We start from the raw sequence: 17,111 nt of genomic DNA on the forward strand, positions 1-17,111 counted from the left end.
CCTGTGCACAACGACAAAGGCTTCGGGGATCCAGGAAGGAAAAGATGTATACAGATAACACCCTTGGAAGCTTGGTAGTAAAATCCAGGGCTTCTACTGGGAGTTTTTCCTGAAGTTTTCGACAGCAGAACTTTTGCTGTGACAGGGAGCAGCGTTCCAACAGGCCCGTGAGGATTCTTCTCCTTTGAGAGTCTGTCCATTTGTCAAACTGGAAAAATAAAACAAAATATAAAAAGCTCCATGTCTGGGCAGCGCCTGTGGCTCAGTTGGTAAGGCGCCGGCCCCATATACCGAGGGTGGCGGGTTCAAACCCGGCCCCGGCCAAACTGCAACCAAAAAAATAGTCGGGCATTGTGGCGGGCGCCTGTAGTCCCAGCTACTTGGGAGGCCAAGGCAAGAGAATCGCTTAAGCCCAGGAGTTGGAGGTTGCTGTGAGCTGTGTGAGGCCACGGCACTCTACCGAGGGCCATAAAGTGAGAGTCTGTCTCTACCAAAAGAAAAAAAAAGCTCCAGGTCTAGTCTGATAGCAGAGATTCTTTATGAGTAAGAGATGAGAATAGCATATTAAGAGAGTTTAGAAATTTATTTCTAATGAGTAAATTCCATGTTTTGCCCCCTCCCTGTCCTCTCTATCTTTGTGTGAGTGTGTCACAGAAGTGCTTTTGACCTCGAAACTTACAGTTATATGGAATGGTAACTTGAGAGCTGATCATATACCTGACCAAATACCTACTTATAAGATACAATTTTAAGAGAAGACATCTGGGCAACTCTTCTGCTCCAAAATAGTTTCTACACTTGGTCTTAGCCAAAAGGCCGAGAAGCGATCCAAAATAGTTTCTACATTTATCTCATCAATGCTTAAAACTCCAGAACCAAAAACAAACCCTTGCACTCACAATTGGAGGTAAAGTATAACATGGAAATGTCTCTGACAAGGAAACTATATTGGGTTAAATTCTTACTAGCATGTAAATGACTGATGTGACTAGAGAGGAAGTGTTGATAAACGAAGACCTGGAAAGAGGTTGTAAATGCTAAAGGAAGCCAGGGCATGTCCAGAAGAAGCTTTGGCTACTTTATAATTTTCCTGAGATTGTCTTAAACCAGTCCCAAGATGAGACTGGGGTTTAGACAGAAAGATGAAAACCTAGGGAAAGAAATTTAACATCTCTTTTTTCTTCTCTAGCCCATTAGGGAAGAGAAAATAGGGAAGCTTGGTTCAGTTGTATTTTTGTACATTACTGCATTTCACACATAGGTATTTAGTACAGTTATTATAAAGTAATCAGAATTTTATAATGACTTTTAGCTGTAATCACAAAATACACTGAACTACTATACTGAACTACCCAAAAAGGCATATAAAGCATAAATTTAGCTTTTTCAAGACTTACAAATTTACTCATTATAATCGTTCAATGTATTTTGTTGTTGTTGTTTATTTTTGAGACAGAGTCTCACTATGTCACCCTCGGTAGGGTGCTGTGGTGTCACAGCTCACAGCAACCCTCAAACTTGGGCTTAAGCGATTCTCTTGCCTCAGCCTCCCAAGCAGCTGGGGCGACAGGTGCCACTACAGGTGCTCAGCTTTTTTTCTTTTTTCTGGTTGCAGTTGCCATTGTTGTTTAGCAGGCTGGGCCCTGGCTCGAACCGCCAGCCTTGCCATCCTCACAGTATATGTGGCCAGTGCCCTACTCACTGAGCAACGGGCGCTGAGCCTGTTTTGGGTTTTTTAAAAAAACTGTTTTAAATTTCAAATCGGCAAGTTTGATTGCTCAGAGTCCCTCCATTCTGCTTTGGCCTGGTCTGTTGGGGCCTAGTACAGGAGCTTGTTCCAGAACAATAGATTCATTCCCGTAAATTTTAATAGAAGGTGTACTTCCTGATTAAAACTATTCACTATTACAGATTTATTCAGTGACCAGCTAATCTCAATCTGGAGACTATCATTCAAGTGGGAGGGGACCCTAAAATGAAAAAAAACAAAACAAAAACCTTTCCCTCCTTTGTAAATACCAAAGGAACGAAACTGATTTATGTGATGAGTGTTCCCTGATTTCTCCCTTGCTGTTTCTGTACAACCCATAGCTCCACCTGCTACAAAAGGAGACTTCTTTCTGAGTTCGTTTGGGGTGGATTATTAGGAAAATGAGTAGAGAGAAATCAGACCTGGCTAGGGCCAGGGGAACCTACCCTTGAAACTGAATTGATCTGTAAAATAAAGAGCCAAAGGAAGGTGTGAGAAGACGGAAGAACCGCTGGGAGACTTTGGCTTGATGGGAACCTTGAGGGTCACAGAAGCTGTGACTGCCTCTGCACCAGTTAATGTAGTGGGTACCGGGAGCTTTAGACCGGATCTCCTGACGCTTTTCTTTGGGAGACAAAATGAAGATTGGAATTCATTTTTAAACTATTTTTAGGCAGTGATGTGTGAAGCCTGTAGAGACTGAGCTATGCGGGGACCCAGTATGATTATAATTACCAAGTATTTTCATGAGATATTATCCCTGCCAGAAATCAGAGGTAATACAAAAATGTCTGTGAGGAGGGGATTGGCTAGACCAACTACGACATATGAACAGGACGAGAGAACGTATGCACCATGGATTAACGGGGGGCTTGGGAATGAGACTGTTTGTAGTCTCACTCCCAATATTCTGCTTATTTCTTTTACTCATGAAAAATAGTTCAGCCTCAATTTTTTCATTTCTACATTAAGAAAGTAATTGTTTCTACATCGTAGGGTAGTTGCAAGGATTAAACACAACACTACATGTATAAAATTCCTAACAGAATACATGACTCATTGTCCACATGGCAGCCGTTATTATAAAACGCTTTAGTCATGCTAAAAGTAACATGGATGTGGGTTAAATCGATTTGAAAAACATAGGCGCCTAAAACTACTGTGTTTGTACATTGACAAGGATGGGAAGTTCATTTAGAATAACTGGGGTCAGCTCATCTATTTTCCTGATGCTCACAAAAGGACTCAGATGAGGGAATGAGCAGTTTAGTGAACAGAAAAGAACATGAGGCTTATAAAATACTGAAGAAATCTATAAAAGAAAGCATAAAAGCACTTTCTCTAAAGACTAAAAAGATAATTACATGAGTTTCTCATTTATTTCCCGGGAGTACAATGGTCAAAGGTAATTTATATTTGGCTTTGATAGGTGGGTGTTCTTTGCCTCAAGGGATTTTCCTTTCTAATTGTGTTTGTTTAGTCTAATAGAAACTAATTTACATTCCTCGAACTCCTATCAGTTGAAGAAGATGGGTAAATGACTGGAGGAATGCTTAACAGCAGGCGAAAATCCCTTTGGAATTAAGAAGATGCTAGAAATAATTCAAAAAGTAGATAATCTGCATGGGCTGTCATTGCACAATAATTCGGCTATCAACCTTGTCTCCTGAACCACGTCTCTAGTAAAAATAATTGCAACACAGCAGCCAGAGAGGCAACGGGTGAGATGGGGGCACGGTCAGAAACCCTATTCCCTATTCCAGTATCATGAATGGTACCTGATTTCACAATTCCTTCTTGAAAAGATGCCTTTTTATAAAAAGGATTTCTCTACTCACACTAACCCTATTTTTACTTTTTTTTTTTGTTTGTTTGGGATTCATTGAGTGTACAAAGAATTAGGTTACACTGATTGCATTTGTTAGGTAAAGTCCCTCTTATAATTGTGTCCCACCCCCAAGAGGTGTGCCATACACCGTGACCGCCATCCCCCTTCCTCCTCCCCCCTGCTGGTACCTTGATCTTGGACTTCTCAGCCTCCAGAACTGTGAGGAATAAATGCCTGTTGTTGATAAGCCACCACGTCTATGGTTTTTGTTATAGTAGCCTGAACAGAAGAAAATATATCACAACACAACACAGAAATAGGTATATTTTAAATGTTTACCCATTTTCCAAGTAGGGCTCTTCTTTCTTCAAATATCTATAAAAAGTAAAAAAGAATAGAGTGATTTCATATATCATGGTTCAAAATACCCATTACAAGAAAGATAACATTAGGGGATGGGTGGATAAATATTCATTTTATCAACTGAATATAAAAAGATAGATTTCACCCCTGAGAGGGCACTTTTAAATATTTTTGACCTGGGCAAGGCTTCTCTCTTTTTTTTTTTTCTTTCAGTTTCTCCACGTGCAATAATTCATATGAAAGAAAAAGTAAGCCGGGTGAGGTGGCTTACGGCTGTAATCCCAGCACTCTGGGAGGCTGACGTGGGTGGATTGCTTGAGCTCACAAGTCCAAGACCAGCTTGAGTAAGAGTGAGACCCTGTCTCTACTAAAAATAGAAAAATTAGCCAAGCGTCATGGAGGGTACCTGTAGTCCCAGCTACTCAGGTGGCTGAGGCAAGAGGATCATCTGAGCTCAAGAGTTTGAGGTTGCTGTGAGCTGTGACAGCACAGCACTCTACCTAGAGCGATAGAGTGAGACTGTCTCAAAAAATAATAAACTACAAAAGAAGTAATAGTCAAAAAAAGAAAGAAATGTTCTTGAGCTTCAAGGAAATAAAAGAAAAGAAATAGTCTCAGCGCCTGTGGGCTCAAGCGGCTAAGGCACCAGCCACATACACCTGAGCCGGGGGGTTTGAACCCAGCCTGGGCCTGCCAAACAACAATGACGGCTGCAACCAAAAAATAGCCAGGTGTTGTGGCGGGCGCCTGTAGTCCCAGCTACTTCGGAGGTGGAGGCAAGAGAATCTCTTGAGCCCAGGAGTTAGAGGTTGCTGTGAGCTGTGATGCCACAGCACTCTACCCAGGGCGACAGCTTGAGGTTCTGTCTCAAAAAAGAAAAGAAAAGAAATAAGAAAAAAATGGACTTGTAAAGGGAAATCAATTTCAGAATTTGAAAGGAGGTGAAAAAACTAACAACAACAACAACAAAAAAAAAAAAACAAACAGGAACATGGACCTCCCTCCTCCAAAATGTTTCTGTATTAATGGTATGAGAATTTACAAAATGTATGAATGAGCGGCTATGTTTTTCTATTTTAGTATGCACACATATCAGTGAGTATACATGTAGTTACATGTTTGTAGGATTAGATATCTGTGTATGTGTACCTCTGGGCTTGCAGCCAAGTATTTATCTGTCTAGGTTTATCACCGTACGGTTTAGGGCAGAAGCTGTGTCTTACTCATCCTGGCATCTCCCGTGTAGAGTGCTGCACACAGCACGTTACAGGTGCCTGTGCTTGTTAAATGGAGCGGCTGTGATCATGAGCATGACTATCCACATGGGTGTGTCAGTGCAACGTGCCTATGTTTAGATATTGGTGTCTAGGTGCTTTGCTGAGCTTCGGTGCGTATGTGTATTTGAGGGAGTGAAGAAGGGAGGGCTAAAGTGGCAGAGAGGAGCTTGTGACAAGATGAGGAGAAGGGTAATGAACATATGTGACTGTCTGTCTCACAACAACACATACACCCTCTGTCGAAATTGGGAGCAATGCTTTTCCCTCCCACGTGGCACTCCCTACATTCATTCTCTAGCACTGTAAGAATGTTCCTTCCTGGAGAGGTGGCTCAGACCTATTTCTTCTCTTCTTGTGGAGGAGTGTGAGGAGCTGGTTTTGTGCTTCTAACAGATAATGCTTTCCTTCCTTTTTTAGGCTCTCAGGCTCTGGTTGCCAAGGACATTCAAAGTGGAAACTGAAATAATTGGTTCAGCCAACCACCTTGGGACCAGGGAACTATCAGCTTTGCGCTTTGCTAGGGAATCCCACAGGTAGACACTTTTTGTACATTGCAGAAGAAAAAGAAGACCCTTTCCCCTAATTAACTGCCACCTGGACTACTAGGACCCTCCCGTAATGGCAACAGATAAACTTGGAATTTCTAGATGAAAACGGAAGAGCGCAGAAGATTTTTAAAAGTCTAGATTCACGTATTTCTTGATGTTTTCTTCTCTGTCAATCACCTGTCACTCAACCTAGGTCACCAGTGTCATCAGTTCTGATGCACAGCGATCTCTCTCCTCCCAACTTCTCCTCCATTTATAATTTATGCTTCACTTAGACTTTATGGTGTTTGCTTTTGCTTGCTGGTGGTTTCTGATAATTATACCTTCCCATGGAGATTACAACCACTTTCTCCTGCGTGCTTCACGGAACCAGCCAACTCAGGTTCCATGGCAGGTCCTGGACAAACCATTTAGCTTATTGTAATGACAAGAAAGCTTTAGCAGTCATAGAATTTTATTTTACTTTATTATTTTTTTGAGACAGAGGCTCAAGCTGTCACCCTAGGCAGAGTGCCGTGGTGTCACAGTTCACAGCAACCTCAAACTCCTGGTCTTAAGTGATTCTCTTGCCTCAACCTCCCAAGTAGCTGGCACTACAGGTGCCTGCCACAATGCCCCCAGATATTTTTTGTTGCAGTTGTCATTGTTGTTTTAGCTAGCCCAGGCCGGGTTCAAACCCACCAGCCTCGGTGTATGTGGCCAGCGCCCTACCCACTGAGCATAGGCACTACCCAGTCATAGAATTTTAGAGCTACAGGGAATCCTGAAGATCCTTTTGTTCAATTCCCATATTTTAGAGAGGACAAGCAGAGTCCCTAAGAGGTTATACAGATAGCTTTTTACAAAAATCACTGAGTCCAGACTCTGTTCAACTCAACTCTGTACTTGGTTCCTCACTAGGACCTGGGTCTTCCCCATCCTGACTTCCAGCCCTATGCTCTTGAGGAATTTACTGCCCATGCTGTGACCTATCCATAGGAAGAAGAGGTCAGGTCAGTTCGAAGAGCAACACCGAGCTTCCAAAAAAGAGGTTGGGATGCACCATCACGGTGTCCAAAGGTGGTGTGGCCCATCAAGACAAAGGGACACCGATTTGAAGGCAGCCAGACGGGAATGGGGAGGGAAGTGGAAGCCTTACACAGCTAACATTTGACAAAGTCTAAGGAGTGTCTAGGCAAATCTGGCTCTTTACTAAGTAAACAGACCCCGGCAGAAATGGACGGGAGAAAAGGGGAGAGGCTGGAGAGGCAGCTCGCGCCTCTGGTTCTAACTTGACCAGAAATATAATTTTGAGCAAATGATTTCATTGTCAGGTGCTCAGTTGGATTTATGGTCTTACATGTCCCAGTCTGGAGCAGGTCTTCATTCCAAAGATTTGTAATCAGGTTCTTCATTTTAAAAGGGCTGGAAAACAAAATCTCTCTTCAAAATGGAAATGCTAAAAGGGATCTTCTTGTCTTGCAGAATGCTACAGTCTGTTTACATCACAGTTTACTCGGAGCCTGCTGTTAAGTCAGAATCCATGGCTGTTATTTTAGTCTGTTGACACTGCAGTTACATGTCCCGTTATGTGACACCATCACAGTGTAGGAATGAGATATTTAGGGGCTCCTAAATAATGATCAATTGATGGTAACCAGGTGCTTTCTTTTTCTTTTCGAAGATGGTGTCTGACTCTGTCGCTAGGGTACAGTGGCACAATCACAGTTCGTTGCAGCCTCAAACTCCTGGGCTAAATCAATTCTCCTGCCTTAGCCTCCCAAGTACCTGGGACTACAGCTGTATGCCACCACATCTGGCTAACTTAAAAATATTATAGAGGTAGGGTCTCATTGTGTTGCCAAGGCTGGTCTTTTATTGTGAGACACAGTTTCATTATGTCGCCCTCAGTAGAGTGCTGTGCTGTCACAGCTCACAGCAACCTCAAACTCTTGGGCTTAAGCAATTCTCTTGCCTCAGCCTCCCAAGTGGCTGGGACTGCAGGCGCCTGCCACAACACTTGGTTATTTGTTTGTTTGTTTGTTATAGTTGTCATTGTTCTTTAGCAGGCTGGGGTCAAGTTCGAACCCACCAGCCCTGGTGTAAGTGGCCAGCACCCTAACCACTGAACTATGGGTGCTGAGCCAGCCAAAGCTGGTCTTGAACTTTGCCCTCAACTGATTCTCCCACCTCAGCCTCACAAGTACTGGGATTAAAGGCATGAGCCACCATGCCTAGCCCTCAGAACACTCTTTTACTACCTGCGTGAACCATACTCTAAAAGAAATGTGGATCACTTTCTTTTCTTTTAAATAATTGTATATAAGGGGTAAAACGTGATGTTTTGATACACACATACTGAAATACACACATACTGAAATGACGTGATGTTTTGATACACACATACTGAAATGACAAGTTATAGTCAAGTAAGTTATCCCGTCCATCTCCTTTCATAGTTACTTTTGTGTGCATCTGTGTGTGAGAGATAAGGATCACTTTCAATTAAAACACTAGATGCACAAAGAAAATGTGTACTTTAAAAATATTCCTCCACTCGAAATTCACCATGCCTGAATTATTTTGTACATATGCCTATCCTGATGGTGCTTTCTGTGTAGGCATCTATATTTGAATCCAAACTCTCTGCTTAAAGCCTGCTGTGAAGTTAAAATTCTGTGACTTTTATTTTAGTCTGAGATAGTAACATATTTCATATTTTAGTGAAGAATAGAAGAAAGATAAAATTGAATACCAAAACAAAAACAGTACCTCAAGACTGCACTGATTCTTGGCAAAAAATGCCCTGAGTTTGAAATCTAGAAAAACCCTTGAAATTCTTGCTGGACACCTTTTGGCCAGCTGCATCTTTGGGCATTTATTTTTAATCCTTTTCACACAGTCAAAACGTTAGATCTGGATGAGACCTTGGAAGTCATCGGATCCAACCCACTCATTTTACAAAGGAGGATAAAGGCTGAGAATGTAAGTGACTTAGTTACACAGGAAATCACTAGGAGAGCTGATCTGATCTGCAACTAGAGATTTTCATTCCCAGAGTTACTGTTCTTTGTTTGCTTTCATTTATATTTGTCCTTAAAGTTGTTTTAAAATTTGAAACATTATTGCACTATATGAAGTAAGAACACAAAAGCTTTATTAACAGATTCCCCCCTCTGGCCACAAATGCTCATCTAACTCTTTGGGGGAAACTAGTATTAATAGTTTGGTATAACCATATACAGATTCTATATGTGTATTTCTATTTATTTATATACATATGCATGTGCATATATACACACAAAGATTTTTAAAAATAATTCTACTCCAAACAGAGCCTAACAAAACCATAAAATGATTTTTTTTGAGACAGAGTCTCACTGTGTTGCCCTCAGTACAGTGCTATGGCTTCACAGCTCACAGTAACCTCAAACTCTTGGGCTTAAGTGATTCTCTTGCCTCAGCCTTCCAAGAAGCTGGGACTACAGATGCCTACCACAATGCCCAGCTATTTTTTGTTTTGTTGTTGTTGCAGTTGTCATTGTTGTTTTAGCTGGCCCGGGCCGGGTTTGAACCCTTCAGCCTCAGTGTATGTGGCTAGCGCCCTACCCACTGAGCTACAGTCCTCACCAGAAAATTATTTTTGAGGGTAGAATTAAATGGTAGTTGTAAACAATGAAATAGATACCATCTCTGGAAATGATCATTAAGTTTGATAAAAATCTACCATAAGATAAAATAATGCTTGCTGTGATGCACTGATTCCCCTCCAGGACTGAAGGAGTTATTCCCTCACCTGTTGGGAAGCTGCTGGCTGACAGCTGCAAAGCTTAAGAGAGCTGCCTTGACCAACGTGAGGCTGGGGGCAGGGAAGCTAGCGCCCCCCGAAAGATCACTGTGCAAGTATAATGCTCAGACCCCCTTGCTGCGGTATAAGACAACACTGATGGACCATGCCAGCTTCAGGATATGGTGTGGGGTCAGTGGAGAAGACCTCATCAAGAGGGCATGCCAGCCCCACTTTCTTCCTTTTTTTTTTTTTTTTTTTTTTTGCAGTTTTTGGCCGGGGCTGGGTTTGAACCCACCACCTCCAACATATGGGGCCGGTGCCCTACTCCTTTGAGCCACAGGCGCTGCTCCCGCCCACTTTCTTCCTTTACCCCACACCCATGTCTGGTCCGTTGTTCCTCTCCTCCCCTCTCTGCTCCCCATCCCTTCTACTTCCCCATCAATACCCCACATGCTAATCTCAGAATCTTCTTCCCTCATAACCCAAGCTGCAATAGGCACTTAGGCAAAGTTTGGCTATTAAGACACTTTTTCTCTCCACAGCTGCTAAACTGATCGAGGCTCCTCATTTTTCAAAGAAAATTCCTGAAAATCAAGAAACCCAACAAATGTGTTTTTCAATGCAAGTCACTTTTTCACATGTGTGCAAAACCTTCACAATACGATGGGGAAACATATTTCGAAACTAAATACTTAAGTTTGGAGGGGAGGAAGCAGATAAGCTGTTACGTAAACTGTCAGGGAACAAAGAGCATTGCCAACAGGTGCTTGGTGAGTGAGCGCTGAGTTGAACAAAAAAGGTTTTCAGTAGATTTGTTTGGTCTTCATGGCTGGATGAAGGCTGGATTTCTGTCTCTCTGCCTTTCCTTCCCCCCACCCCAGAGTTTCACTTGTCCCCTGGGCTAGAGTGCAGTATCATCATCATAGCTCACAGCAACCTCAAACTCCTGGGCTCCAGAGATCCTCCTGACTCAGCCTCCCAAGACGCTGGGACTACAGGCACCTGCCACCAGGCTTAGCTAACTTTTTTTTTTTTTTTTTTTTGTAGAGACAGAGTCTCACTGTACCGCCCTCGGGTAGAGTGCCGTGGCGTCACACGGCTCACAGCAACCTCTAACTCTTGGGCTTACGCGATTCTCTTGCCTCAGCCTCCCGAGCAGCTGGGACTACAGGCGCCCGCCACACGCCCGGCTATTTTTTTGTTGCAGTTTGGCCGGGGCTGGGTTTGAACCCGCCACCCTCGGCATATGGGGCCGGCGCCCTACTCACTGAGCCACAGGCGCCGCCCTTAGCTAACTTTTCTACTTTTAGGAGAGATGGGGGGAGCTGTCCCACTCTTGCTCAGGCTGGTATTGAAGAACTCCTGACCTCAAGCAATCCTCCTGCCTCGGCCTCACAGAGTGTTAGGATTACAGGAGTAAGCCACTGCACTGGCCTCACGGCCTTTCCTCTTGCTTCTTCTGGCCTCTCCCTTGGTTACTCTTTCTCCCCTGTCTTTCTCATCCTTTTTATCTTTTTCCTTCTCAGTTGTGCTCCATTTTACTTCTCACTCTTCCAATCCCCGGCTCTTCTCTCTCCTAAAATCCTTCACATTTCACATCAGAGGGGCAGACCCAGAAAGCACTGCCAGGACGGGAGGGGGCAAGTTTGATGACTTGGCTCAGTGAGAGGGATCAGCACACCTGTTCAGTTCAGAGAAGCCGAGGGCCAAATCCGGGCTAAAGGAGAGATGACGGGGCAAGAGGGTGAGCGGGAGCAGAGCTCAACTCTCTTTCTTACGCTTCAGGCACTGGAAGTAACAGAAGAGAGAACTCTTAAGCACTTTAGAGTGGAGTGGGAAAGTCAGTAATGGTGATGAGGGAAGCAGGGAGCAGGGGAAACCGCACAGACGAGACAGCATTTGAGCTGGCTCCACGTGCAAAGTCACGGGGGTGCAGAGGTGTGTGTGATCCAAGGCGGTTCCCCTGAGGACCCGAGCGAGGCTTGTGCACTGGGTGAGGAACCAGGGGCAGGGGTGAGACCTGAGGTTGGCTGAGGTCAAGTCGTGATGGGCTCTTGAAGCTCTGCATGACAGAGTCTACCCTTGGAGGTGGGGCCTGTTCCAGTTTCACACAATAGGACTGGTATTTTAGAAAGATCATTCTGGAGCCAGAATAGAGGATGGATCGGTAGAGACAGAGGGAATGAAACCAGTGACAACGGGGTCACTGCAATGTACCAGCAGAGGGTCCGGGGGTGTGAGCTGAGAATGTGGAGCTGGAGGCAACTACGTAGATGAGAGATCGAGGAAGGTGACTCATAGAACTTGAAAACCAACTGGACAAGGAGGTGAGACAGTGCTGGCAGACACTCTCCCACACACCCCTCATGCTTCTAAATATCTCTGCAGCCCATGAGCACAGAGGAGGTATGCCTCCCACTGGGACTGAGAGCAAGCTTGCTTACTGCCTACTATAAATGAGGTGGATGGATTCCCTGGGCTTCTTGCAAACCCACTGGGAGGGCAGCATTCACCTGGGCCCTCTGCATGACCTGGGTGAGACTAGGTGGGCAAAGAGAACTCATGCAAACATAATGGTCATGCTGCTTGTGGCCCTGTTTGTAAAGCTGTTTTTGACCCAAGAATCTTGTGTCTTTCACTGTGAAACAGTAGTATCTTCTAGTCTACAAGTCACACACTAAATTCTTGGCTTATAAGCTGGGAACATCAAATCCCAGCCCGGACAGGGAGAAGGAGGATTTCTGGTTTGAGACACTTAGTACAAAGTGATGCCATTCACCCGGGGGGAGGACGGTGTGTAGGTGTCAGTTAATGAGGTCAGTTTTATACATGTTGTTTGTAATTTACTGCCAAGGTGTGGCCCTTGTATGCAGGTCTTGATGATCAGAGCTCACAGATCTGTCAGTAAATTCTGCCCCTAACTGAAACAGGAATAGAAATCCCCAGAATAGAAATCTCATAGCCAGCATTCCCCTGCAAGTTTCTGGTGTATTCTTCTAGTGCTTTCCCAGAATGCAGGTGGAAAATAACCTTAGGAGAACCTGAGTGATGTGAGTGATCAGTTATAACATATTCATTTTATGTATGTATGGGGTTTTTTAACCTCCAACTCTGTGCTCAAGCAATCCTCCTGCCTCAGCCTTGTGAGTGGTAGCTGGGACTACATTGAGTAGTGCAAGCCATCATGCTTGGCTAACTATTATTATTATTTTTTTTTTGGAGACAGGGTCTCACTCCATCACCTAGGCTAGAGTAGAGTGGCATCATCATAGCTCACTGCACCCTCAAACTCCTGGGTTCAATTGATCCTTTTGCCTCAGCCTCCCAAGTAGCTGAGACTACAGACTGGCTGATTAAAAAAAAATTTTTTTTTGACAGGGTCTCACTATGTTGCTCAGGCTGGTCTTGAATTCCTGGCCTCAAAGATCCTTCTACCTTGGCCTCCCAAAGTGCTAGGAATACAGGCATAAGCCACTGCACCCAGAATGCCTGACTAATCTTTCAAAAATTACTTGGTGAAGATGGACTCTTGCTGTGTTGCCCAGGCTGGCCTCAAACTCCTGGACTCCAGTGATCCTCCCATCTCCACCTCCCAAAGAGCTGGGATGACAGGCGTGAGCCACTGTGCGTTTGATTAAGTGTGCAGCATTACCCAGTGACCTCAATTCTACTAAGAAAACCTAGTTTGGGGAACTCCTCACAGACATACTACCCTCTCCTCTCAGTCCTGCTGGTTCCAGAGGAGAGTCAGCGATGGAAGAAAAAGTGCAACCAAGGGGAGAGAGAAGGAGTGACAGCGGAAGAAAGAACACATGAAAGAGACATTTTCTTTCTGGGCAGGGAATTCTGTGTCTATTACAGCCTTGTGCATATAAGGCCTCGGAATTCATCCTTCATGTTTTTCTTCATCTATTACACAATCCTGAACAATTCATGCTCTCATTTTGGTAACCAAAATTTTGATCCTTTTTTTCCTTCTGGTCATGGATCCAATTGATAAAAGAGCTCTGGTCACTTACCTGGTCATTCAAAAGCTGATGATTTAGGGGTGTCCAGGTGCTCATCTTTGTCTGCATTTTGGGACCATCTATACTTTTTGGAGGTGCAAATGCCATCGTGAAATAATTGTATATTCTTCCACAGAAAGACTATACCTATCAGAAGAAAATGAACCATATAATCCTCAGAATACTAAGAATATCCATACCGTGTATTTTTTTAGCATGTTATGAGAGGGAATAGAGGGGAAGAGCATTTATTGGGAATGTCTTACATGCATGCTCAATGGAAGCTCACAACGATAGCTTTCAGCACATTTTTCAGACAGTGAAGAGAATGAAGCTCTGAAGTTACCCCATCCAGGGTCACACAGATAGTAAGTGGAACCAGGAGTGAGACCCTGGCCAGTTTAACCCTATTTTCTTTTCTTTTTTTTTTTTTTTCAATTTCTATCTTTCTTTATTTTTCAAAGTTGAGAGATACTAGAAATAGTTTAACCCTATTTTCACTGGACCATAGAGTTAAAGCCAGAATCGTTCCTAGCTAGGAACATACCACATTGGCCAGAAAGAGTTATTTTAAATTCAAAATCATAGTGTAATAAAAACACCTCATTCTTGTCCCTCTTCCTCTTAATATTCTGACATCCAAGTAGCAATAATTCCAGCCTGTTACTGTACTTAAAAAGCAGAGTGGTATCATGAATGAAGCTAAGGCTTTGGAAATGGATGGAGTTGAGTTAATTCAGGGAAATTTGCTGTTTTTTTTGTTATCCAATATACAGTCTGCCTCCTTTTGATTAAAGCACTTTAGTCTTCATGAGGAATTCTTTTCCGTCATTGTTGAGAGCCTGCTGGGTTGGTTAATCAAGGTGGCCTGCCCTTCTCTAGCCAAGAGATGGTCATAAAATCGAGTTAGGTCAGTTGGTTTAACAATGGCCTATCCTTATTGGTTTAACAATGGCCTATCCTTATTTTACAGATGAGTGGGCTATTCAAAGTAGCCTTGGTGCCCCAGCAGACTGTTAAGTTGTTCCTGACCATGGCAACGTCATGAAGCCCCATGTCCTTTCTTGTCCATTTTGCGAGTCACCTGATATCCTTGCAAAAAATTTCCCATTTTGCTTATGTTAACTAGAATCTGCTTCTGTTGTTTGCAACCTATTTATTTTTTGTTTACTTTGTACAGGTTTTATCTTGGCTTACTATCTGTGTTAGGTGTACAAAGATAAGATAAGAGTTTTCCTGTTAGGTGTTTTTTTTTTTTTTTTCCTTTCATATAACTTTTCAGCTCAGAAACCTTCATAATCTCACTGATGGCTAGAGAATCCAAACTCCTTAGCATGGAAATCTAGGTCCACTATGATTTCACTTCAATCTATCTTGAAGGGAGGACCTGCCTTCTCTCCCCGCTGCCCTGACACACGAAGCTCCTGATGACTCTGAGAACAGGACACAAAACTCTGATGCTGCTTTGTTTACGTGGTTTTCTGACACTTCTCACCTGAATCCTAATCACGGGTAGTTCCTAATAGATGATCAACGAATATTCGTTAGATGACAGAAGGAACGAATATAACACTGGAGGTGGGGAGAAGAGAGTTTAAGGATTAAAACTAGTCGAAATGTAGAGTGAAACTCAGAACATTATGAACTGGGCCCTGCACTGCGTTTTTATGTGGAGTTTACAGAACAGGATTGAGTTTCTCTGCTAACACACAATTCATCCTCGTCTGCAATATCATCAGCCAAGGGACTCTCAGATATTATCAGGAAATAAGGTATTATAGTTAAAAACAAAGAAAGACGTATAATACAATGCAAAGAGCTAGGGCTTGACAGACATGTTTTTTGGTTGTTTTTTTGGGGTGGTGGTGGTTAATCTCACAAGTATGCAGCATCAGGCGCTTAAACTGTAGATCTGGAGCACTGATCAGGCTCGTGAGGGGCCCAGGAGCCCTCCAAAGACAGTCTCCATCTTTCTCATGCACTGCCCACAGCTCTCACCTCTTTTAGCTCGTCTCCCTCTTCAAGCCTCAAGCGCTGACGTTGCCATAGTTGCGTTGGGTTAGCTTTTTCTTTGAAGCCCTCCAGCCCCCCACCCCTCCCTGCTTCCAACAGACCAATCGCCGTCTCTAAATCTGGTCGTTCGCATCCGGGGTCTCTTAGGCAACAATGTGTGGGCCCTTGATTGGCCGGGAGCTCCAGGAGGGCTGGCTCCAAAACTGGGCACAGGGACAAAAATTAAAACCTGTGGGCACAGAGGGGATGGGAGGGACTGCAATCTAACTGTGGAAGGAAGCTGTGAATCCTGAAACAAGCAGGGTTGCCAATCTGCATCAGTGTTCCCCATGAGCCCTGCTCCTGAGCACGCCCTGTTATACCCGGTCCTGGTCCCTCTGGAGCTCCGAAATGCAGACTCCACTTTGCCAGGTTTTAAGAGCAGCCAACAGGTAAAACAGGGTTGGAGGAAAAAAAAAAATTCGCAACTGCTCCAAGAAAAGAATAGCACCTGCAACAGAAAGTGGACGGACGTGGGGAAATTGTCCAACACAGACCCACAGATGCTTGAAGAGAAATTTCAGCTTACTGGATTTGGGGATTTAGGCCGGCTGACAGATACACCGGGGAACCAGCAGATGGCATGCCTTAACAAGAACCTCTCTAAATGTGGGGACTCTTTAAAAAATCCGGCCTAATTTAATTAATTACATTTATTGAGTGCCCACCTTGTAATAAGAAACAGAGTGAGAATACAAGGATAGAAAACAAATCGAATCAGGGAGCTGTAAAATCCTGCATATAAGTAAGTAATGGAAACCTCATCATCGTCCAGCTTTGGTAAAAGCTCTGGAGAATAAGAAAATCAGAATTCCACAACAGAGCACTTTTGGTCCAGGTAAAGCAGTTGTTACAGGCAGCAGCCAACAACAACAAAACAAAAAACCAAAAACAACAAAAGAGAGCCTTATTCACTATTTGTTTCCTAAAATAGATAAGAATGTACCTTTCCTTAACTCAAATCTACAAGCCCTATGTTTGTATTGTGTGCCATAGTTTTTAAATAGGCAGCCTATGTGTACCTCCAGTTTAAAAAGAAAAAGGAAAGTGAAGCTCATAGAAGTTGCTTTCCTTAAATTAAAAAAGGATCAGGATGGCCAAATTGAAATTAGAGCCTAGGTTGTCTGAATTCCAGCCTAGAGATTTTTCCACATGACCAGGTTGTAGGTGAATGAATAAACAAAGCCTTGGGGGCAGGGAAGGAGGACCTGGGGGAAGGTATTGTAGACGCAATACTAAATTACTGTGCATTGCCAGTTAACATTTATGATTTCAAAACGGGTTCATCCAGAGAGAGATGAGTTTTAACAATGTTGAGAGTGCTGTATCTCTCTGTGAAGTTCCCAGCCATTAAAGACTTTCTACTGGTGGTTACATCCTGGAATGAAAGAGAGAGGATTACAGACAGCATCTCACTTTAGCCCTGGTCTCTCTCAACCAACTCCTTCTGGGCCTCCTCTCGCCTGCACCTCATCCTCTGATTACTGCTGCCCTAGCAGGGGCTGAGCTACACATTC

The 17,111-nt window shown here is 43.6% G+C and overlaps 1 protein-coding gene across 2 annotated transcripts in view; it reads right to left on the reverse strand.

Moving 5' to 3' along the window:
* FBXO16 (F-box protein 16) overlaps positions 1-13,945 on the reverse strand; it is a 38,883-nt gene extending 24,938 nt beyond the window's left edge. For both annotated transcript variants that reach the window (XM_053578443.1, XM_053578444.1), the window contains exons 1-3: positions 13,555-13,945; positions 3,918-3,953; positions 2-208 (exon numbers count right to left, since the gene is read on the reverse strand). In XM_053578443.1, coding sequence (XP_053434418.1) covers positions 2-208; positions 3,918-3,953; positions 13,555-13,650 — 339 coding nt within the window. In that variant the 5' untranslated portion in view covers positions 13,651-13,945. The remainder of the gene's footprint in view (position 1; positions 209-3,917; positions 3,954-13,554) is intronic.
* Positions 13,946-17,111: the final 3,166 nt, after the last annotated feature.

Source organism: Nycticebus coucang, chromosome 24, assembly GCF_027406575.1.
Source record: "Nycticebus coucang isolate mNycCou1 chromosome 24, mNycCou1.pri, whole genome shotgun sequence".
Classification (NCBI taxonomy): Eukaryota; Metazoa; Chordata; class Mammalia; order Primates; family Lorisidae; genus Nycticebus; species Nycticebus coucang.